General features: G+C 45.4%; 3 protein-coding genes across 3 annotated transcripts in view; 2 read left to right on the top strand and 1 right to left on the bottom strand.

Moving 5' to 3' along the window:
- Nucleotides 1–3,125, top strand: part of AGTRAP (angiotensin II receptor associated protein) — a 65,016-nt gene extending 61,891 nt beyond the window's left edge. The window contains exon 6 of the transcript XR_015745523.1: nt 3,019–3,125. The gene's annotated coding sequence lies outside the window, so the exon portion shown is untranslated. The remainder of the gene's footprint in view (nt 1–3,018) is intronic.
- Nucleotides 1–8,413, bottom strand: part of MTHFR (methylenetetrahydrofolate reductase) — a 30,264-nt gene extending 21,851 nt beyond the window's left edge. Inside the window, exons 1-4 of the mRNA XM_026690798.2 lie at nt 7,903–8,413; nt 5,500–5,651; nt 2,728–2,979; nt 456–694 (exon numbers count right to left, since the gene is read on the bottom strand). Of these exons, the coding sequence (XP_026546583.2) occupies nt 456–694; nt 2,728–2,979; nt 5,500–5,531 (523 nt within the window). The 5' untranslated portion in view covers nt 5,532–5,651; nt 7,903–8,413. The remainder of the gene's footprint in view (nt 1–455; nt 695–2,727; nt 2,980–5,499; nt 5,652–7,902) is intronic.
- A 1,508-nt stretch (nt 8,414–9,921) lies between these two features.
- Nucleotides 9,922–21,922, top strand: part of CLCN6 (Cl-/H+ antiporter 6) — a 45,039-nt gene continuing 33,038 nt past the window's right edge. Inside the window, 6 exon segments of the mRNA XM_087944796.1 lie at nt 9,922–10,055; nt 10,616–10,675; nt 12,467–12,532; nt 16,288–16,353; nt 20,447–20,513; nt 20,717–20,823. Of these exon segments, the coding sequence (XP_087800922.1) occupies nt 9,972–10,055; nt 10,616–10,675; nt 12,467–12,532; nt 16,288–16,353; nt 20,447–20,513; nt 20,717–20,823 (450 nt within the window). The 5' untranslated portion in view covers nt 9,922–9,971.

Genomic DNA, 21,922 nt, shown 5'->3' with positions numbered 1-21,922 from the left:
TATAAATAAAAACCAACAGAAACCACAAGCTGCAGCAATTAACTAGACAGGGAAGGATAAGGAATTGCAGACTTCCAAAAGATAATGAAACACATACAGTTGGGAGGACGCCAGAACCCAGATAAGACTTGACAAACAAAGATAATGCACGCTTTGCTTCCAGCAAGATGCTGTGCGCAAACACCCTCTTTAAATCCTGTTTTCCCAGCTGCAGTTAATGAAGGGAATCAGGGCCTTTTTCTCCCCTGTAACCCACGTTGCTCCCTTATCCATTCCTCCCTGTGTGCCCTAGGATGAAGAGGGGGTTGACCTGGGTCTTCCTCTGAATGCCCAGCTGGACTGTGCCCTTCCCCAGTTTCCTCCACAGCCACCGGAGCCACACTCCCACTCCCTATCAGTTGCTTGACCTCCCCCTCGGAATCAGATTCCAACAGGGGCATGACACCGTTCCTCACCTCCTCGCAGCGCCATAATGTTCTTCAGCCCCAAACGTTTGGCCTTCTGCAGGTGGGCAGTGATGGTTTCCCTGCTCTGGTTGCAACAGGTCATGTGGAGAATGGTCTCTAGCCCGCAGTAGTTGAGGGCAGTGGTGGCCATCATCATGGACGAGGTCTCCTTATCGGAGCCCGGATCGCCAGCCGGATGCCAAGTGACGTCGATGAAAAGGGGGCCGCCTGCCCCCATGCGGTCGAACCTGCAAGAAACAAAAGAAATTGGTTATCTTCAGCTGGTAGGTGTCTATGGAGTTTCTCAAGTCCTCCTGGTCATGGTTGTCCCAAAGGTGCTTTTCCCCCCCCAAGAGGCAACTGGACTTTCTGGTTTTTTTCTTTGAAGGTGCTTCATTTCTCATCCCAGAAGCTTCTTCAGCTCTGTTGTGGTTCACCGGCAACAGGTGCGGATGGCTGAGGTCTCGGAGAGCGAGGACTCAGAAGAGGGGCCTGCGTGTGAGGCAGGGGTGGGACCAGGACCATCAGGGAGTGGAAGGCTGCCTTCGGAGATTGTGGAGGCTGGCAGCAGTGAGGAAGAGGCCCCCGAGGAGCCTGTGCCCAGTGCATGTGCCCGCAGAAAGGAAAGAGCAGCTGCAGCAGCACTGGCGACTTGGGAGTAAGGCTGCAAGGTGATGGCCCCTCCCCCTTAAGAGATAAAAGCCAGCTGAGAAACCGGAGTTCTTTGCAGGAAGCAAATAAGTTTTTGCACTCAAGCCTTGTGGACGTACATACTCTCTTAGTTTGTGTTTGGAGACTCTTTGTGTTTGAAATATTTCTTAGTAACTTTATCTAATATTCTTGGCAGCCTTGCACAACCTTGGCAAGGCTCGTTCTTACCAGAGACAATTAGTTTGAAACCGCCTTTTAACCGGGAAGGAACGGGAATTCATAAAGAATCATTAAAAGGTTTTGCCGTTACCTCTGCTTCGTGTTTGTTTCCTCGGAACAAGATTTGGGTCAGAACAAGCTCTGACTGGATGGTGGTGGGAAGGGAAGGACTGATCCTCCTTGCAGACAGCTGGTCATTTGGGGAAACAAAACAGCCACTTCATAAACGCACACGGCACAACACAGGAGAACAAACCCATCAGGACTTAGATTCAGCAGTCCATTTGCATTTGAAAGACAAAAGCCGCTCTTTTGAAGACAGCAAAGTCCACATGTTGGACAGAGAGGACCGCTGGTTTGAAAGAGGGGCTCAAAGAGGCCATCTATGTCCAAATTGAACAGCCCTCCCTCAACAGAGGGGGAGGGATATGACACCACCTCTCTCCAGTCTACAACACAGTTCCAAGAAAGCTTCACACCCGTTTGCACCACTCAGGTGACCCTGAGGACACAGACAAACCTCCAAGTGGCCTCAACGACTCTCTAAAAAGGATGCAAATGACCAGCTGTCTGCAAGGAGTATCAATCCTTCCCTTCCCCACCACCATCCAGTCAGAGCTGAAGAAGCTTCTGGGATGAGAAACGAAACATCTTCAAAGGAAAACCAGAATGTCCAGTGGCCTCTTGCGGAAAAAAACAACACACAACCCTTTGGAACTTCAGCTGGTAGGTCATCAGAAAGCAACCCAAAACATGTTACGAAGAAAGAGCAAGAAGAATTAGAGAGGCACCCAGGTTAAATTGGAGTCAGATGGTTCATCAAATTCATTAAGGCAGATCATTAATGGCAATAGCACTTAAGACTTATATACCACTTTATAGTGCTTTTCAGTCCTCTTTAAGAAGTTTTACAGAGTTCAGCCTCTTGCCCCCAACAATCTGGTCCTCATTTTACTGACTTTGAAAGGGTGGAAGGCTGAGTCGACCTTGAGCCGGTCAAGATCGAACTGATAGCAGTGGGCAGGGTTAGCCTGCAATGCTGCATTCTAACCACTGGGAAGGAAGGAAGGAAGGAAGGAAGGAAGGAAGGAAGGAAGGAAGGAAGGAAGGAAGGAAGGAAGGAAGGAAGGAAGGAAGATCACTTAAGATTTATATGCCACTTTACAGTGCTTCACAGCCCTCTCTAAGCAGTTTACAGAGTCAGCCTCTTGCCCCCAACAATCTGGGTCCTCATTTTATCGACCTCAGAAGGAGGGAAGGCTGAGTCAACCTTGAGCCTGGTGGGATTCAAACTGCCAAATTGCTGTAAGCTGGCAGTCAGCAGAAGTAGCCCTGCAGTACTGCACTCTAACCACTGTGCCACCACGGCTCTTATTAATCAACTTGGAGCCTCCGTGAGCTGCTTCTTCACCTGGAGATGAGATTCACAGCTCCGTTGGCTGTCCGGGGAGGAAAGAATTCCAGGGAAAACCACTTGTCACCGGATTCCTGACGGCGACGCATTTTTTCCCGCAGGCGCTCATGACGCTCTGTATCCAGGATGGGGGTGGAGCAGCGGGAGCTGTTTTGGGAACTCTCCCCACTGCTGCTGCTGTTGCCGCCATCAGAGCGGGTGCCAAGGCCGTTGCTCATCGGAAGAATCTCGTTGACCATGGTGAAGGCCCTGGAGAAATGGGAAGAATGCCAGAAGGTTCCAGGTGAGGTGTGATGACTCAAAAGGGTGTGGCACAAAGGCAACACAGTCAGATAATCAATAAGAGTCCCTTTATTAGCTCCAACTTTGCCCCCAATGTCCAGGTTACCTTCTGGCTGGAGAAAAACTCTATCAGGAACAACCTTTGGCTGCAGAGAATAAAGTCCAAAATGTGGTCAACAAAAACTAACTAAAAGTCCAATCAAGGTAATTAGTTCGGCAGGGCAGGAGCAAGAATTCCAGATATGAAGGCACGGCAATAACTTAGTACGGTTGGGAAGATGCCAGGAACACAGATAACCACAGTCAACACAAGATAAACTCATGTTTGTTCCCAGAAAACTCCGCACTCAGCATGCATCTCTTTCATACTCTCTTCCCAGGCAAAAACTAACTAAAAGTCCAATGAGGTAATTAGTTCGGCAGGGCAGAAGCAAGAATTCCAGATATGAAGGCACGGCAGTACGGTTGGGAAGATGCCAGGAACACATATAACCACAGTCAACACAAGATAAACTCATGTTTGTTCCCAGAAAACTCCGCACTCAGCATGCATCTCTTTCATACTCTCTTCCCAGGTGTGCCTAATGAAGGGAATCAGGGCCCTTTCCTTCCCTGTAAGCCATGCAATGCACGTTGCTCCCTTCTCCATTCCTCCCTGAGTGCCCTACTGAGTGCCCTACTGAAGCAGTAGGAAAATTTACACATAAAGCACTTTTATATTTAGCAGAAGTCCCCCAATTCCCCAAAGCTTTGCTTAATACAAGGGTACCACCAGAAGAGGAAGTCAAGGGAAGAGATACACATTTTTTTTGGGGGGAAAGTTTGTGTTCTGAGAGTAAAGATTTGAGATGCTCTCTTTATGTCCATAAACAGTGAATACACATATTTCTCAAGAAAATACTCTACTCCTCCACTCACAATAGAACTCCCCGTGCCCATGAGGTGGCATGCAGAGCCCTCTTAGCAGGCACACACACCATCGCCAGATGCTCTTCTGGTTTCTGGTGCTGGTCTCCAAAAACAGGGTGTTTTTTGGGCCGCTTTCAGGCCATTTTTGGGGCATTTTCCGGCGTTTTTGGCCTGAAGACGGCCCAGGATACAGATTGAAAAACAGCCTGAAAATGGCCAAAAACGATGCCCAAAACAGGCAAAAACCAGGCATGCACGCACCGGACAGCTGGTCTTCGGTTTTCTGGTACTCCAGCAAGCACACATGCACATTCATGCCCAAACATGGTTTGGGCACTCGGTTTCTAAAATGTTCGCCATCCCTGCCCTCTGCCTCCAGGCTGGAAATTTTGGGTCTGGACAATCTGGAACCGCGGCGCCTGCAGTCCGATCTAAGCATAGTACACAAAATTATCTGCTACAACATCTTGCCTGTACAATGATTTCTTCAAGCTTCAATCACAATAATACACAGGTAAACAACCGATATAAACTCAAGGGAAACCGCTCCAAACTCGATTGCAGAAAATACAACTTCAGCAACAGAGCGGTCAACGCCTGGAACACTCTACCTGACTCCCTTGTCAGAGCCTCAACCCCTCACAGCTTCAACCTCAAACTGTCTCCCGTGGACCTCACCCCATTCCTAAGAGGTCCTTAAAGGGGACGCGCAGAAGCGCACTAGCATGTCTACCGTCCCTTGTCTTACTGTCCCCCATTTGTCTATATTTACTCCCTTTGTCCCTGTTTATGTTCCTACGTACACTTCTTATCTTGTACATGTTTGACAAAACAAATAAAATAAAATAAAAATGTTGCTTTAAATCACAGTCATACGTACACTTCTTATCTTGTACATGTTTGACAAAACAAATAAAATAAAATAAAAATGTTGCTTTAAATCACAGGGTTGCGAGAGCTGCAGTGGATTGTGGGGGAGGAAAGAGGGAACATTATTTAGGATTGGATTTAAAAGTTGAGAACAGAGTAGAATTTAGGAGACATTGACTGACCTGGTGTTGGTGTTGTCCCGCTGAGTAATTTTCCACCGGGGTCTGGGGCTTCCCTCCAGTTTGGTTGACCGATTCAGTCCTTCCAGTTTGCTAATATATTTTTTTTTGGTGGCGGGGGGGAGGGTTCAAGGGCCAAGTTCACCCCAGCATCTGCTCGGTGGATTGGACCCGGCCCATGTTGCTGGATCCGATCTTCCTCAACAGTCTGGAGAAATGCAAACACTGCCAATTGCCCGAGAAGAGAGCCAACACCTTGTAGGTGTCACAATATGCAAAGGCAGCAATCTTCAGGCACCCCCTTATCTAAACACCCCCCCTCTCTCTGACAATTGGTGCTTGGCTTCTCTACCAATGGGGGAGCTGGGTTTCCCAGAGAAAGCCCACCTACCCCCACCCACCCCCTTGTTTGCTGAGCAAGCAAAGCTTGTCTTGAGGGTGAGATTATCTCTCGGAGAAAGAAACAACAGGAAACAGGATCCCAAGCATGCATTTTAAAAAAATAAAAAATAAAAAGGACAATACCCACCTTGCAATGGGTGTTTTTTCGGCCAGCTCCATCGGACAAGTCCAAAGCAAATCACAATGGCCCAAAAAAAAAGCTGAAAGTTTGCGTGGGTCAAATCTCCTTAAATTTCTCTTCCGCAGCAGGCATGGTGGAGGGGACAGCTTTTTCCTGGCCTTTACAATAATAATAATAATCATCATCATCATCATCAGCATATTTATCTTGTTTACTGTGTATAGTCATTTTTTGTGCATAATAACAACAAAAACAACAATAACCACCACCACTTGAACACCACAGGCATTGACAAATTTGCCATCAGTCAATTGCAGAAGGCAGCTTCACTTGGAACAGCTTCCATCCTGCGGCGATATCTGTAACACCATTAAACATCCAGACATACAGATCCTTGGTAATGACTTGATAGGTAGACAAACATGCCAAACCCAGTCTGAACATCTGGCTGACTGTGCGATGATGATGATGATTATACAGACTGACAAAGTTTTGAAACACAATACCCCGGATATCATGATTGTAGAGAAGAAAAAAGTGTGGATCGTCAACATTGCCATACCTGGTGACAGCGGAATCAATGAGAAACAACTTGAAAAAGTCACCAGATATCAGGACTTGGGAATCGAACTGCAGAGACTCCGGCATAAACCAGTGCAGGTGGTTCCAGTGGTACTGGACACACTGGGTGCTGTGCCTAAAGACCTAGGCAAGCACTTAAAAACAATTGGCGCTGACAAGATCACCCTTGGTCAGCTGCAGAAGGCCACCTTACTGGGATCTGCTCGCATAATCCGCCAATACATCACGCAATCCTAAACACTTGGGAAGTGTTCGACTAGTGATTTGTGATATGAAACCCAGCATAGTTATCTCATTTGCTGTGTGCACTGTTGTTTTTGTGTATAATAATAATAATAATAATAATAATAATAATAATAATAATAATAATAATAATAATAATAATAATAATAATAATAATAATAATAATAATAATAATAATAATAATAATAATAATAATAATAATAATAATAATAATAATAATAATAATAATAATAATAATAATAATAATAATAATAATAATAATGTTATTATTTAATATCGACGTACCAGGATACGCCAGGAGTTAAAGAAAAAGAACTGGAAAAAAAATCACAAAATATCACAACTTGCCCATCAAAACTACGTGATTATGGATGGAACATGTAACAGTGATACCCATAGTCATTGGGGCACTTGGTACCATGTCCAAGAATTTTATAAAATACATCAAGAAATTGCAGCTTCCTGCAATAACACCAGCAGAACTGCAAAAAACTGGCAAAATTGCAGGCCAAAAATATAAATATTTGATCCAGGATCTTTCCCCACTTGTTATGGTCCTTTGGGGTCATTCTAATTCTGATGGTTTGGGGGCTGGTCCAAAGACACTCCCCACACCCCTGGTGTTTTTTTCCTGTACAAGGGAAGACTATTCCAAACGCCTTTAACCACTACACTGTACTGCTGTCCGTTAAGATTACAATTGCCATTAATCTGGTGTGGTAACGTGGTTAACGAGGATGGGACTTGTAGTTCGTGGCAATGGGACTTGCAGTCCACCTACTGAGAGTGGCATTGTGTATGGATGGCAGGACTTCGTAGCCTCAAAGTTGGAGGTTGTCCTCCATCTCTCAGCCCGCCCATAAAAGGGGGCAAAATCTGCTACCTATTTATAAAGCTGGAGACTTTTATTTATGGCAAGAAAATATTTTCTTTTAAATGGGGGCCAAAGGAAATCACCTTTGCCATTCTCGTTAGGGTTTTTTTTCCCCTTCCTTCCTGGGGAAGGAAGGGGTACTTTGCATTGGTCTTCAGTTTGCAACTGGCGACTGCCAAGGATTTAAAAAAAAAATCGATTTTATTTCCATATCGCTGGAAGCGCTGGGAGGGAGATTGCAAACAAACAAACAAAAAGGTACTTTGCAAAAGAATGCAATTGCAAAACTACTTTGCAAGAAGGGACCAAGAAAAAACCGCAGGCTTCTCTCCAGCCTTTGATTCATTCGCATGCAAAACATTGAATTATAGGCATTAAATTCCCTGGGGGAAAGGGATTTGCAGGGGTGGGGGAGGAGATTCGGCTTTAATATTATTATTTTTAAAAATGCATTATTTTGTGGCCGCCGGAAAAAAACCTCTTCGGACCCTTTTCGTCCCACTCCAGACCCACATAGAGAGAAAAAAAGAAAAAGAAAGGAGTGCTTTCTTCCCCCACTCTCCATTTCTTAATGGTTTCTTCTATTCTTCCCTTGCCAGCCGCTCACACAGAAAAGGGGCTTTCTTCGCATCTCCCCCCCCCCCCATGGTCCGGAGAAATGGAATGCTCCGCGTGCGCGGCGTGCGCCCCCCCCCCACACACATACTCACCTTCCTCGCGGCGACCCCCTCCCTCACGCCCTCACGCGCACACTTTGAGGGGCGTCGAAGCCAAAAAGAGAGAGAGCGAGCGAGAGAGACAGAGAACGCATGCGTAACAAACCTTCAGTGATTCCCTCGTAGCCGCCTTCGTTTAAATCTCCGCATCTAAAATACAATGGCAAAGCCACGCCCACTTCCGGGCTTTACAGCCACGCCCCCTCGTGCGGGGTGGCCCGATGTCTGCTTCTAAGATGGCAACGCTGACGTCATTTACCCTTATCTTTTTAAACCCCAGACGTCTGTCCTTCGTTGTTGTTATTGTTGCCATGTGTTGCCTGGTTCACCACAAATCTGAGTTGTTTTTATCCTTTGCACCGTAGCTTAATAAGCAAGGAGCCCAGAATCTAATCCAAATAATTTTAATTCCTTATCTGCCTTGATTTTAGAGCCATAAATGATTCTTTGTTCATTTCAATCACCAATTGTCTGGGCAGCAGCAAGCAGCAAATTCCACTTTGCACGTGTGTTTTAATGTACAGCTTGCATATAAAACAGTTGCAAGAGAGCTAAAAATAAAAGGATTGCGGCTCTGGAATCAGGCCACAAGGACATCATAATAATAGTTCAGGTTACTGATTAACCAGATAAGGCAGGTTATTATCGCTCTTTGATGTGCCATAAAAGCCTCCAGTGGTTGCTATATCTGGAGTCTGGCTGGAACTGTACACAGATCCTGTGTGCATGAAAACCTTTGGCCTATTTTCCATAGCAATCCAGACATACAGATTGCTGGAGAGGAATATATTTGAATGGGGTGTCTGGAAAGATTGGAAAAAAAGTCACATGACAGTTTGCCCTGCTTTGAGGGAAGGCACAGAAAACAGCCAAATGCATGTTTTTTGCAAGGTTGAATTAAAACTTTGTTTTATTTATTTATTTATTTATTTATTTATCTATCGATCGATTGATTGATTGTGTCATTGTACCATAGGATGTAAATGTTGCTGAAACTCCTCCTTCATCAGTGCTTATAATATAAGGGTTTAATTTGCCACAAAGGTCACCCTAGAGCATCTCTTTCATTTCCTTGGGGTTTTTTTTAACTTCGTTTTTTTAATTTTATTCAGAAGGTTAAAATACAAAATAGAAAAGAAGAAAAACGTGAATTAAAAAGGACAAAAAGCAAAAGCAAAATCTGTTGTTGCAATTAATTTGTCAATGTTCAACTAGGGGTGATAATATGTGTTTTGACTTTTTGTCCACTTTGTTAGGTTTCTTTTTTTACATTGCATGCATCTTGAAAATAGCTGTGAATTTTCCCACAGCAAAAGCAATATTGCTTTGGGATAATATATAAATCCAAGCCCAGTTCTTTGAGAAAAAAATATCAATATGGATATAATACAATAGTAACTTTTAGAATAGAATAGAAATAATAACTTTATTGCCACTTTGAATGTACGCTAATCGGCATATATTAAAGTGAAATTTCATTGCATAGAGTTTTCAAAGGATCACCACCTCCAATATACAGTACATAATATAACTGAATAAATAAATACAGATAAACAGAATAGAATAGAGTACAGTAGAATTCTTTATTGTCCAAGTGTGATTGGATACACAAGGAATTTGTAAATACAGAATTACGCATATACCCATGTATATTATATGTCACAAATTATATTGCTGTTGCTATTATTTATTTAAATTTATTGGACTCCCAACGCCTGTGGATTCTGTAAGAAATGCTGCTACTAATAACATATTTTTTTAAAAAAATATTTAATGGTAATTCTTGAGGAAGTCTCCTTGACACAAAAGATTGCATCTCTTCACTCCCCTCCCTCCTCTTCCTAGCTCTACAGCTCCACTTCCTATTTCACCGCCCACGTTAAAGATGGCCGAACGAACAACTTCCGCCCCGAAGCTGCCGTTTCCAATGAGCGGAAAGCTTAAAGGAACGCCCTCCTTTTTCCGCTTTTCTGCGCCGCCTGCGGGGGGTCTTTCTGCGAAGCGCATGCGCGAAGGCGGGCTGCTTTTTGGGGGCACCAGAGTGGGCTCCTTGAGGGGCGACGATGGCGGCGGGGTGCCGGGGGGGATGTTGCGGGTGCTGTTGCTGCTGCTGTGGGGAAAGAGAGAGCCGCACCCCGGAAGAGCTGGTGAGGGGTGGGCTGGGAGGGGCTTCCCTTGTTGGACCCCCCCCCTTTTCAGTACATTTTTGGGGGGAGGGGGCCTCATCATATTTGCATATGCAAATTAGGCTGGGTGTGGTAGCAATTTTTTTTTTTTGCTCTTACCTCCACAGCAAAGTGGAGAGGGCACCTCTGAGCACGTACAGAGTTCCATTGCTGAACCAAGAGGTTCAAAATTCAAAATGCGCTGCCAAGTTTTCTGAGAAGGTTTGGAAGGGGAGGAGAAATAATCATAATTTAAAAAAGAGAAAACAAAAATTATTTGTGACACAAGAAAACCACAGAAATAAAAAAAAAACTTTAAATTGAAAGAACAAAAACTTAAAAATGAAAACAGAAGTCTTGCCTCTTTGGCGTGGCAACGACTTCAGTAAGGCGCCTGGGTAGGCACTTCATGCAAAAATCTTGGCTTTTTAATTTTAATTTTTTAATTGATTTATTTTTTTTCTTGGATGTTGGTCGGTTATGAATATAGCCGGTTTGCCTTTTATCATATTGACCTGTTTGTTTGTTTATTTATTTTGCAGACTATCCTTGGAGAGACCGAGGATGAAGACGATGAAATTCTGCCCCGTAAAGACTATGAGGTGAAATGCCTCCAAAAATAAAAAATAAAAAAATAGCTTAATTTGTTAGGAAGAACATGAAGCATTGCAGAAAAAAAGGATGTTGTTGGGAGTTTCTGCTTCTCTCTTAAAAGACTACAAATATAGAGGAGTAGCCCAAAGCCATTTCATTCCTGAGTAGGTTTCCTCAGAGCCTTTTTTTTTTTTTTGAGTGGGGAGGGCAAACTCTGCCACTTTAATCGATGTTGGGAAACTAAGCAAGGCCAGAGTTGAGTATCCTTGGAATGGAGACCACAAAGAAATTTTGAAATAATAGAAAATACTTGTACCTCGGGTTTTAGATTTCGGCTTTTGGTTGGCTCTCCAAGTTTGTTTCAGTTTCTTGAACGTTTTGTTGACTGTAATCAGGATTGTTGTTGGCTGATGTTTTACCTAGTTTGGTAATGAAATGTGCAGAAACTAAATTGAAACAGGCTTGGAGAGGAAGGCCAAAAACCAAAAACCATAAAGAAATCTCAGGATTGTAGGCAGGACAACATAGCCTGAAAGAATGGCAAATTTCTTTTGTGCGGCTGGAAAGAAAATGGCTTGGACAAGAAGGTTGAGTCACCATAAAGTGCTTTTAGGATGGCATTTTCAGTTACACCAGAGAGGGGGGCTTTAGGTACACATAGCAGCCAACTTCTTGCAGCACTCAAAATTGGGGTTGATCGGTTAGTTTATCATAGGACCAGCTCGGTACCCGTGCTTCACTATGAAACGATGTGGTCGGGCTTAGTTTTTGGGGAGGAAAATAAGGGGAAAAATTCTGCCTACCAGCATCCACCAGTATTCATCTGGCTAGCGTCCTGTCAGTGTGTGAGAGAGTTGAGGGCTGTTTGGAAACTGAAATAGTATTTACTGTGTGAGCAGGAAGGAGACAGCAAGGAGCCTGGGAGTGGCTTAGCTCAACTGTTCTGTGCTAAAGCTGCTTGGTGCTGTGAAACTGAAACTCCTCTACTTGTGTTTTGCATTTGGAAGAGATTTCTTTTCAGGTGGGGAGGGGGAGTAGAAATCCTTAGCAACAGAGCGTGGGAATAATAATAATATACGAAATATTAATGGCTCTGATGGTCATTTTGAAAAATCCTTTCTTTTAGCACCTAGAAGCCAAGAGGAACATAGGTGCCAAATTTCAAGTTTGTAGGCTTTACGGTTCTGGGGATTTTGTGATGATGCGTGGAGTGGTATTTTGCTTTTATATAGATAGATAGATTTAGATTAAGATTAAGATTAAGAGTAAGAGTAAGATTAAGATTAAGATTATTATTATGGAGTTTGTCATATAGTCCTCGACTTACGACTTCAATTGAGACCCAGATTTTTGTCGTTAAGCAAAACCTTTGTTAATTGAGTTTTGTTCCATTTTACAACCTTTCTTGCCCCAGTTGTTAAGTGAATCTGTTTTTTTTTCCCATTGACTTTGCTTGTCGGAAAGTTGCAAAAGGGGATCACGTGACCCCAGATTATTGCAGCTCTCATGAATGTGAGTCAGTTGCCAAGCCTCTGAATGTTGGATCCCTTGAACGTGGGTGGGAATGCTGCCATGGTCGTAAGTGTGGAAAACGGCTGTAAGTCCCCTTGTTCAGTGCTGCTGTAGCTTCGAAGGTCACTAGATGAACTGTTGTAAGTCGGGGACTACCCTGTAGTGTGATGTGTGGATCCAGCCACCACATTAAATGGCTTTTTTGCTTTAAAGTTGGCTATAGCCTGCTCGTCTCCCTGATTGGGCAGCCTTTCTGAAAAGATTGGCATTTCGTTTCTCCCCTCCAGAGTTTGGATTATGATCGGTGCCTCAACGAACCGTACTTGGAAGTCCTAGAAAGTCTCGATAACAAGGTAAGACGTAACGGGAGTCTTGATCGCAGTGGGTCATAAGTTTAAGAAATCACATTGTGGAAGGCCACTTGCGTTGCTGGGGATAGGGGAATATTTGAATTGCCTTCAAAGCGTGTTAACGTCACTGTGAGAGGCACTCTACGTGTCACATCCATGCTTCCCTCCATATTCCCCATCCAGGGGGTAGGTAAAGAGCAAGAGTAATTACGGGTAGTCTTCAACTTACGACCACGATTGAGTTTTGTTGCTAAGTGAGACATTTGTTAAATGAATGTTGCGACTTTTCTTGACTCCATTGTTAGGTGAATACTGCAGTTCTTAAGTTAATAATGTGGTTGTTAAGTGAATCTGGCCTCCTCATTGACTTCGCTCGTCAGAAGGTTGCAAAAGGCGGATCGTGTGATCCCGGGATGCTGCAACTGTCATAAGTACGAGTCAGTTGCCAAGCGCCTGAATTTTAATCATATGATTGTGGAGATGCTGCAACTGTCATAAGTACGAGTCAGTTGCCAAGTGCCTGAATGATTGTAAAAATGTTACAACTGTCATAAGTATGAGTCCGTTGCCCAGCGTCTGAATATTTGCGTGCCATCGTTGCCACGCCTGAATGATTGAAAGTTGCACTGTCCAAGTCGCGTTGCCGCGCCTGAATGATTGGGAGATGCTGCAGCTGTCATAAGTATGAGTCAGTTGCCAAACGCCTGAATGATTGTGGAAATGTTGTAGCTGTCATAAGTATGAGTCAGTTGCCAAACGCCTGAATGATTGTGGAAATGTTGTAGCTGTCATAAGTACGAGTCAGTTGCCGAGCGCCTGAATGATTGTGGAAATGTTGCAACTGTTGCAACTGATTGAATTTGAGTCAGTCAGTTGCCAAACGCCTGAATGATTTGCGCGCCTGAATGAAATGTTGCAACTGTCAGTCAGTTGCCGAAGCGCCTTGAATGATTGTGTCGCCTGGAAATGTTGCAACTGTCATAAGTACGAGTCAGTTGCCGGTACGCCTGAATGATTGTGTTGCAATGTCATGTCACAAGCGAGGTCAGCCTGAATGATTGTGGAAATGTTGCAACTGTCATAAGTACGAGTCAGTTGCCGAGCGCCTGAATGATTGTGGAAATGTTGCAACTGTCGTCATAAGTACGAGTGCGAGTCAGTTGCCAAGCGCCTGAATGATTGTGAAATGTTGCAACTGTCATGTTGCAACAATGAATGATTGTGGAAATGTTGCAGCTGTCATAAGTACGAGTCAGTTGCCAAACGCCTGAATGATTGTGGAAATGTTGCAACTGTCATAAGTCTAGTCACCAAACGCCTGAATGATTGTGGAAATGTTGCAACTGTCATAAGTACGAGTCAGTTGCCAAACGCCTGAATGATTGTGGAAATGTTGCAACTGTCATAAGTACGAGTCAGTTGCCGAGCGCCTGAATGATTGTGGAAATGTTGCAACTGTCATAAGTACGAATCAGTTGCCAAGCGCCTGAATGATTGTGGAAATGTTGCAACTGTCATAAGTGCGAGTCAGTTGCCAAGCGCCTGAATGATTGTGGAAATGTTGCAACTGTCATAAGTACAAGTCAGTTGCCAAGCGCCTGAATTTTGCTCACGTGACTGTGGAGATGTTGCAATGGTTGTAAGTATGAAAAAGGGTGTTAAGTCACTTCCCCCCTCTGAGCTGTTGTAACTTTGATCGGTCACTAAATTATCTGTTGTAAGTCGAGGACCACTCATAGAGAACAATGTGTGGGTTTCTTTTAGTAAATTGCTAAGGTTTACGGGTCTGGGAATCTATCAACATTGGTTGATAGTTTTTCCCCTTTGTAAACGAATCTAATCTTTGGAGACGCGGCCGAGTTGGCAGGTCTGATTGCAAACCCTTCCAAAGTTGAGCTGTGTGTTGTGGCGTGGATTTGACCAACGTGTCGCTTTATCATCCACGCCCCAGGTGCCCCGGCCTACCTTTGCCCGGGGAATGTTGATTGAAGGAAAAGCACTCACCCCGTCGATGGGCACAACCTGGTTATCAAAATGCTCTTGAGCACGATTTGGTGCTGAAAGTGAAACACAATTCTGGTGTTCAGGGTCCAGAGATTCTCAGTCACGTAGGTCGTGGTTGTCCCAAAGGTGCTTTTGTTCAGGAGGCAACTGGACTTTCTGGTTTTCCTTTGAAGACGTTTCGCTTCTCATCCAAGAAGCTTCTTCAGCTCTGACTGGATGGTGGGGAATAATGGAAGGATTCATATTCCTTGCGGACAGCTGGTCGTTTGCATCCTTTCCAGAGAGCCGTTGAGGCCACTTGGAGGTTTGTCCCTGTCCTCAGGGTCACCTGAGTGGTGCTAATGTTTTCTGTAGCCTGCAAATTTTCCCCCTGGAAATCCCTTCCTGTTCCCACACCATTCAAAGGTTGTTCATCCCAAATTGTATGGCTAAGAGCCTGTAGAGATTCTCAGTCACCCAGAAGCGTCTTCAAAGAAAAAAACAAGAAAAATCCAGTTGCCTCCTTGGGAAAAAGCGCCTTTGGGCCAACCATGACCTGGAGGACTTGGTAGTTAGGCCATTTGGGATGAACACCCTTCCAGTGGTGTGGGAGTATGAACGGATTGCCAGAAAAAGGGCGGGCTACAGGAACCATTTGCACCACTCAGGTGACCCCGAGGACACAAGACAAACCTCCAAGTGGCCTCAAGGACCCTCTAAACCAGGCTTGTCCAACCCGCGGCCCACAGGCGCATGCGGCCAAGGTCGCCTCGTGGCGACCCAACACCCACCCCAACCTTCATGAAAGATCCAGCGAGGGGAGGAGGAGAGGCAGGCGCGAGGCGGGCAAGGCGAGCAACAGAAAAGGCGGGCAGCCGCAGCCCAAAGTCCCGCCCGCCACCTCCTGCTGTTGCCCCGCCACCGCTGCTGCTTCTGCTGCCGCTGCTGCTTCTGCCCCCGCTGCCGCCACCGCTGCCGCCGCTGCTGCATTTGCAGGAGGAGAGGTAGGCGTGAGGCGGGCGAGCTTCTTCCCCCCTCCCCGCAAAATTTGGCGGAAAATTATAAAATAAAAATAAATAATTTTAATAAATAATTAATAATAAATAATTATTTTATTTTATTTTATTTATTTTATTTTATTTTATTATTTTATTTTATTTTATTTTATTTTATTTTATTATTTTATTTTATTATTATTTTATTTTATTATTTTATTTTATTATTTTATTTTATTTTATATTTAATTTAATTATTTAATTTAATTTAATTTAATTATGTGCGACCCAAACCAAATTTTCATCTTCTAATGTGGCCCAGGGAAGGTGAAAGGTTGGACACCCCTGTTTAAACCAAGGGCCCTCAAACTGGGCAAGTTTAAGACTTGTGGACTTCAACTCCCAGAATTCCTGAGCGAACATGACCGGAGGAGGAATTCTGGGAGTTGAAATCCACAAGTCTTAAAACTGTCAAGTTTGAAGACCCTCTGCTCTAAAAGGATGCCAATGACCAGCTGCCTGCAAGGAATATAAATCCTTCCATTCCCCGCCATCATCCAGTCAGAACTGAAGAAGCTTCTGGGATGAGAAGCAAAACATCTTCAAAAGAAAAAACAAACTCCAGTTACCTCCTGAAAAAAAAAGCACGTTTGGGACGTCTGTTTTTTTTTTTTTTAAAGGAAGCATTTGTTTAAGCAAGTTATGTAAGGTATCACATCTTCCCAAAGCAACTATGAGATCTGGTAACCTGATACTTGCCTTTGTCTTTCTCCCTTTCAGAAAGGCCAGCGCTATGAAGCGGTGAAGTGGATGATGGTTTTTGCCATTGGAGTTTGCACGGGGATGGTAAGCCTCAAGGCGTTCTGCTCCGAGAGAGGCCCGCCCTTCTTACCTTTTCCTTACTGTTCAGTGTATAATCTGCAGTTGATAACAAGCAAACCGTAAGACGGTAGACAAGGTACAGGTATTCCTCGACTTACAACCACAGTTGAGCCCCCAAAAAGTGTTGTGGTTCACTGGCAGCAGGTGTAGATGGCTGAGGTCTCGGAGAGCGAGGACTCAGACGAGGGGCCTGCGTGGGATGCAGGGATGGGGCCAGGACCATCAGGGAGTGGAGATGGTGGCGGCTGGCAGCAGTGAGGAAGTGGCCCCCGAGGAGCCTGTGCCCAGAGCGTGTGCGCGCAGGGCTGCTTGAAGGAAAGAGCGGCTGCAGCAGCACGGGCGACTCGGGAGTAAGGCTGCAAGGTAATGGCCCCTCCCTTAAGGGATAAAAGCCAGCTGAGAAACTGGAGTTCTTTGCAGAAGGCAAAGAAGTTTTATACTCGAGCCTGGTGGATATTCAGCATATCTGAGTTGGTGTTTGGAAACTTTGATTTATTGTTTAGGAACTTTATCTGGTGTTCCTTGGCAGCCGTGCAAAAACTTGTCAAGGCTCTTCCTTATCGGAGCGAATTAGTTGGAAGCAGCCTTTGATCTGTGAAGAAACAGGATTCGTAAATGAAACATTAAAAGGTGGTGCTTGGTATCTCTGTCTTGTGTTTGCTCTCTGGGAACCAGGTTTGGGCCAGAACATAAAGTGAGTTTTGCCCCATTTTACGACTTTTCTCACCACATTTGTTCGGCAAATCACTGCCGTTCTTAAATGAGTCACATGGTCATGAAGTGAATCTTGGTTTATCCCCATTGACATTGCTTGTAAGCAGGTCACCAAAGGGGATCACATGATTCCGGGACACTGTGACCGTCATAAACGTGAGCCAGTTGTTCATTCGAATATACATGACGTGACCATGGAGATGCTGCAACGGTCGTAACTGTGAAAATGGTCATAAGCCACTTTTTTCAATGCTGTTGTAACAATAGCAATAGCCCTTAGACTTCCATGCCGCTTTGCAGCCCGCTCTTAAGGGGTTTACAGAGTCAGCCTCTTTCCCCCAACAATTTGGGGTCCTCATTTTACCCACCTCGGAAGGATGGAAGGCTGAGTCAACCTGGAGCCAGTCGGTTAGGATCGAACTGCTGGCAGTGGGCAGAATTAGCCTGCAATACTTCAGGCCTTGGTACTCTCTCCGCTCCTGTTCAACATTTATACGAAGCCGCTGGGTGAGACCGTCCGTCACCGTGGACTGAGGCATCACCAATATGCTGATGATACTCAGCTGTGTGTCTCGGCCCGTGGTGAGTTCAAGTGTTGCTGTGTCCTCCCTCTCGCAGTGCCTGGAGGCAATTAGGGGGTTGGATGGGGAGCAAGGGTTCAAACTAAACCCTTGCAAGACCGAACGGCTTTGGGTTTGGGGTTCGTTGGTTCAAGGAGAATTACCACCTTTAGTCTTGGATGGGGTGGCACTACCCCAAACAGACCCTGCGTGTAACTTAGGGGTTTTCCTGGACTCACGACTCCTGTTCGAAGAGCAGGTGGCGGTCGTGGCCAGGAGGGCCTTTGCGCAACTGTGAGTTGTGCACCCGTTACGCCCTTTTCCTGGATCAGAGGTTCCCGTCTTGATTATTGCAAGGCGCTCTACCTGGGGCTGCCCCTTGAAAAGCATCTGGAAGCTCCAGTTGGTGCAAAATGCAGCGGCCTGCATGGTTTTATGCAGAACCCGGCATGCACATGTATCGTCTCTCCTGCAGGAGCCGCATTGGTTGCCGATTTGCTTCCGGGTGCAATTCAAGGTGCTGGTTGTCACCTTTAAAGCCCTTCGTGGCTTGGGACCAGGTGATCTGAGGAAACATCTCTTGTCAATCACATCCACCCGACCCATTGGAGCGAGGAGGCAGGGGACGTTGTGAGTCCCACCTCTGAGGGAGATACACCTGGTGGGACCCAGAAGAAGGGCCTTCTCCGTGGTGGCTCCCTCCCTCTGGAACGTCATCCCCCCCAGAGATTAGAATGGCCTCCTCATTAATACTCTTCCGAAAGGCACTGAAGAAGAAGAAGACCTCGTTTTGCCCGCCGGCCTGGGGAACCCAGGGTGGGATGGAGCCCATCAGGTAGCTAGTGTGACCTGTCGCCAGGGAGGGGGAGGGGAGTTGGTTTTTGATTTTCTGTTGTTTTTGTTTTTCCCAAATTTTGTCCTATTGTACTTTACTAGTTTATTTGATTTTTTTTTGTTAGTTTTTATTGTTTTTATTTTTTGTTTTAAATAGGGTTTTACATTGTGTAAGCCGCCTCGACTTGCCATGGGCGAATAGGCGGCAATATAAATAAAATAAATAAATAAATAAATACTTCATTTTAACTACTAGGATGGAGGGAGGGAGGGAAGGAAGGAAAAGGAAGGAAGGAAGGAAGATAGCAATAGTACTTAGACTTATACACCGCGTCACAGTTGCTTTTACAGCCCCTTCTAAGCTGTTTAGAATCAGCCTCTTGACCCAAACAATCTGGGTCCTCCTTTTACCCACCTCGGAAGGACGGGAGGCTGAGTCAACCTTGAGCCAGTTAGAATTGAACTGGTGGCAATGGCCAGAGTTTGCCTGCAGTACCACATTCTAACCACAGGCAGTGAGAGAAGGAAGGAAGGAAAATAGCAATTGCGCTTATATACCGCTTCATAGTTTGGTGGTTCAAATGCCGCATAATGGAGTGAGCTCCTGTTATTTGTCCCAGCTTCTGCTAACCTAGCAGTTCGAAAGCATGTAAAAATGCAAGTAGAAAAATAGGGACCCCTTTGGTGGGAAGGGAACAGCGTTCCTCCGTGCACCTTCGGCGTTTAGTCCTGCCGGCCACAGGACCACGGAGACGTCTTCGGACAGCTCTGGCTCTTCTTCGGCTTTGTAACAGAGAGGAGCAGTGCCCCCTAGAGCCAGAAATGACTAGCATAGATGTGCGAGGGAAACCTTTACCTCTACTGCTTCACAGTGCTTTTACAGTCCTATCTAAGCGGTTTACAGAGTCAGCCTTTTACTCCCCCAACAATCTGGGTCCTCATTTTACCCACCTCGGAAGGGCAGAAGGCTGAGTCGACCTTGAGCCTGGTGAGAATCGAACTGCCAAATTACAGGCAGCCTGCAGTCCGCAGAAGCAGCCTGTAGTATTGTATTTCTAACCACTGCGCCAGCACCATAAATCTAGCATTTTAGCAACCCAGCTGCAATTTTAATATTTTGATGTCTCATAGTGTGTAAAAATTGAGCGTGGAGTGGATCAATTATAGAGCCCCTTACAGTTAATCCTCGAGACTTACGAGCAGAATTGAGCACCAAGTTTCTGTTGTTAAGTGAGCTTTGCCCTATCTTTACAACCTTCCTTGCCAGAGTTGTTCAGTGAATCCCTACAGCTGATAAGTTAGTAACCCCGTTGTTAAGTGAATCTGGCTTCTCCCCTTGACTTTGCTCGTCAAAAGGTCGCAAAAGTGGATCAGGTGATCCCGGGATTCAGCAACTGTCATAAGAATGAACTTACGATACACCCAGGGAGGGAGGGAGGGAGGGAGGGAGGGAGGGAAGGAAGGAAGGAAGGAAGGAAGGAAGGAAGGGCGATAGACTTATATACCGCTTCACAGTGCTTTACAGCCCTCTCTAAGTGGTTTACAGAGTCAGCCTCTTGCCCCCAACAATCTGGGTCCTCATTTGACCCACCTCGGAAGGATGGTAGGCCTAGTCCACCTTGAGCCAGTCAGTCAGGATCGAACTGCTGGCAGTGGGCAGAGTCAGCCTGAAATACTGTATTCTAACCACTGAATCACCATGGCTCTTATTATTAGCAATAATAGCACTTGGCTTCCGAGGCCATCAGCCATTGGAATAGCAATAGTCTGAGTCAGCCTTGAGCCTGGTGAGTTTTCAACTGCCAAATTGCAGGCAGGCAGCAGAAGTAGCCCTGGAGTACTGCTTTATAACTTTGAATCGTCACTAAATGAACTGTTGTAAGTCTAGGATTACCCATACCATTGATTGATTTTTTTTTTTTTAATTGCCTTATTCCTTCCCTGTGCAGGTGGGCCTTTTTGTAGACTTTTTCGTCCACCTCTTCACCAGAATCAAATTCCACGTGGTGCAGAACTGTATCTTTTCTAGTTTGGATGGGGGTCTTGAAAGTTGACGGGGGGGTGGGGGGGACGCCAATCGCCCCATTGGAGGAATCCTGCTGGCCTTGGGCAGGGCCCATTGTTTGGGGCGAAGCAGTTTCCTTCCTCTCGGGCCGGGTACATTTTCAGGAACGTCGCTTGGTGCTTCTCCTTCCTTTCCTTGACTCCGTCTCTGTTAGCGGTGGAGGACTGCAGCGAGAAAGGTTGCCTAGCCATCTCGCTGCTAGAGCTACTGGGCTTCAACCTCACCTTCATCTTCCTGGCCAGCCTCTTTGTCTTAATCCAGGTAAGGCTTCCCTTCCGGTTCACAGGGAATAGATTTACAATCGCCAATACAAGGACTATCATATGTACGAGAAGAATACGTACGTGATGACCTGGGTTGTGGCACAAAGACAACCCAGCCAGATAATAAGTGGGGGGGGGGTCCCTTTATTAGCTCCAACTTCGCCTCTAATGTCCCCGGTTACCTTCCGGTTTGGAGAAAAACTCTCCCAGGAACCTGCAACGGTCTTTGGCTGAAGAAATTCCAGTGCAAAACATTGTAAACAGAAAACTTTAAACTATAAACCCAACCAAGCAAGATAAGGCAACAAATCCAGCAGGGCACGATAAGGAGGTCCAGGAGTGAAGTAACACAGCAGTAAATCAAGTTGGGAGGATGCCAGGAACTCTAATAACCAAGATAACCGCAACCAAGATAAACTCAATGTTTGTTTCCGACAAATGCCCCTTCCCAAACTGCCTCTCCTTTAAACTCCCTCCCTAGGTGTGGCTTGTGAAGGGAATCAGGGCCCTTTCCTCCCTCATAAGCCATGCCACCCATGTTGCTCTCTGCTCTGTTCCTCCCTGCATGCCCTAGGATGAAGAGGAGGTGGGCCTTGGTCTTCCTCTGAACCCCCTCTCCCTTGTTCTACCTCTCCCCTGCTCTGCCGAGCCGGACTGTGCCCTTCCCCAGTTTCCTCCACAGCCACCAGAGCCACACTCCCACTCCCTGTCAGCTGTTCGTCTTCCTCCTGGGAGTCAGACTCCTATGGGGGAATGACAAGATAGCGCTTACGAGAGTTGAAATTTCAGTAGTCATCAACTTTTTAAAAATTAGTTTATAATGTAAAATAAAAGAAAATAGTAGGAAAGATAGGCGATGGGGAAAGGGAAGGAGAAAGTGTAGGGAAAAAGGGGGGAACGAAAGAAAAGATGTTGATTTCCCTTTGGTGCAGTTGTGTAAGATAATATCAAACCTCAGCTTTTTACTTTTACATAGTAATATAAAGTGGTCATTTTTATAACAACAAACCTGTCCAATCAAGTCTGGGGCAGTACAAGAATGCCCTTGCCTAAACCCACAATAAAAATTTCAATTTTTTCCCACTTTGATCCCAAAG

The sequence above is a fragment of the Notechis scutatus genome, chromosome 16, assembly GCF_049901735.1.
Source record: "Notechis scutatus isolate UNSWTSFEM ecotype Mainland chromosome 16, rNotScu1.2, whole genome shotgun sequence".
Lineage (NCBI taxonomy): Eukaryota > Metazoa > Chordata > Lepidosauria > Squamata > Elapidae > Notechis > Notechis scutatus.
This window is presented reverse-complemented; position numbering and strand designations above follow the sequence as displayed.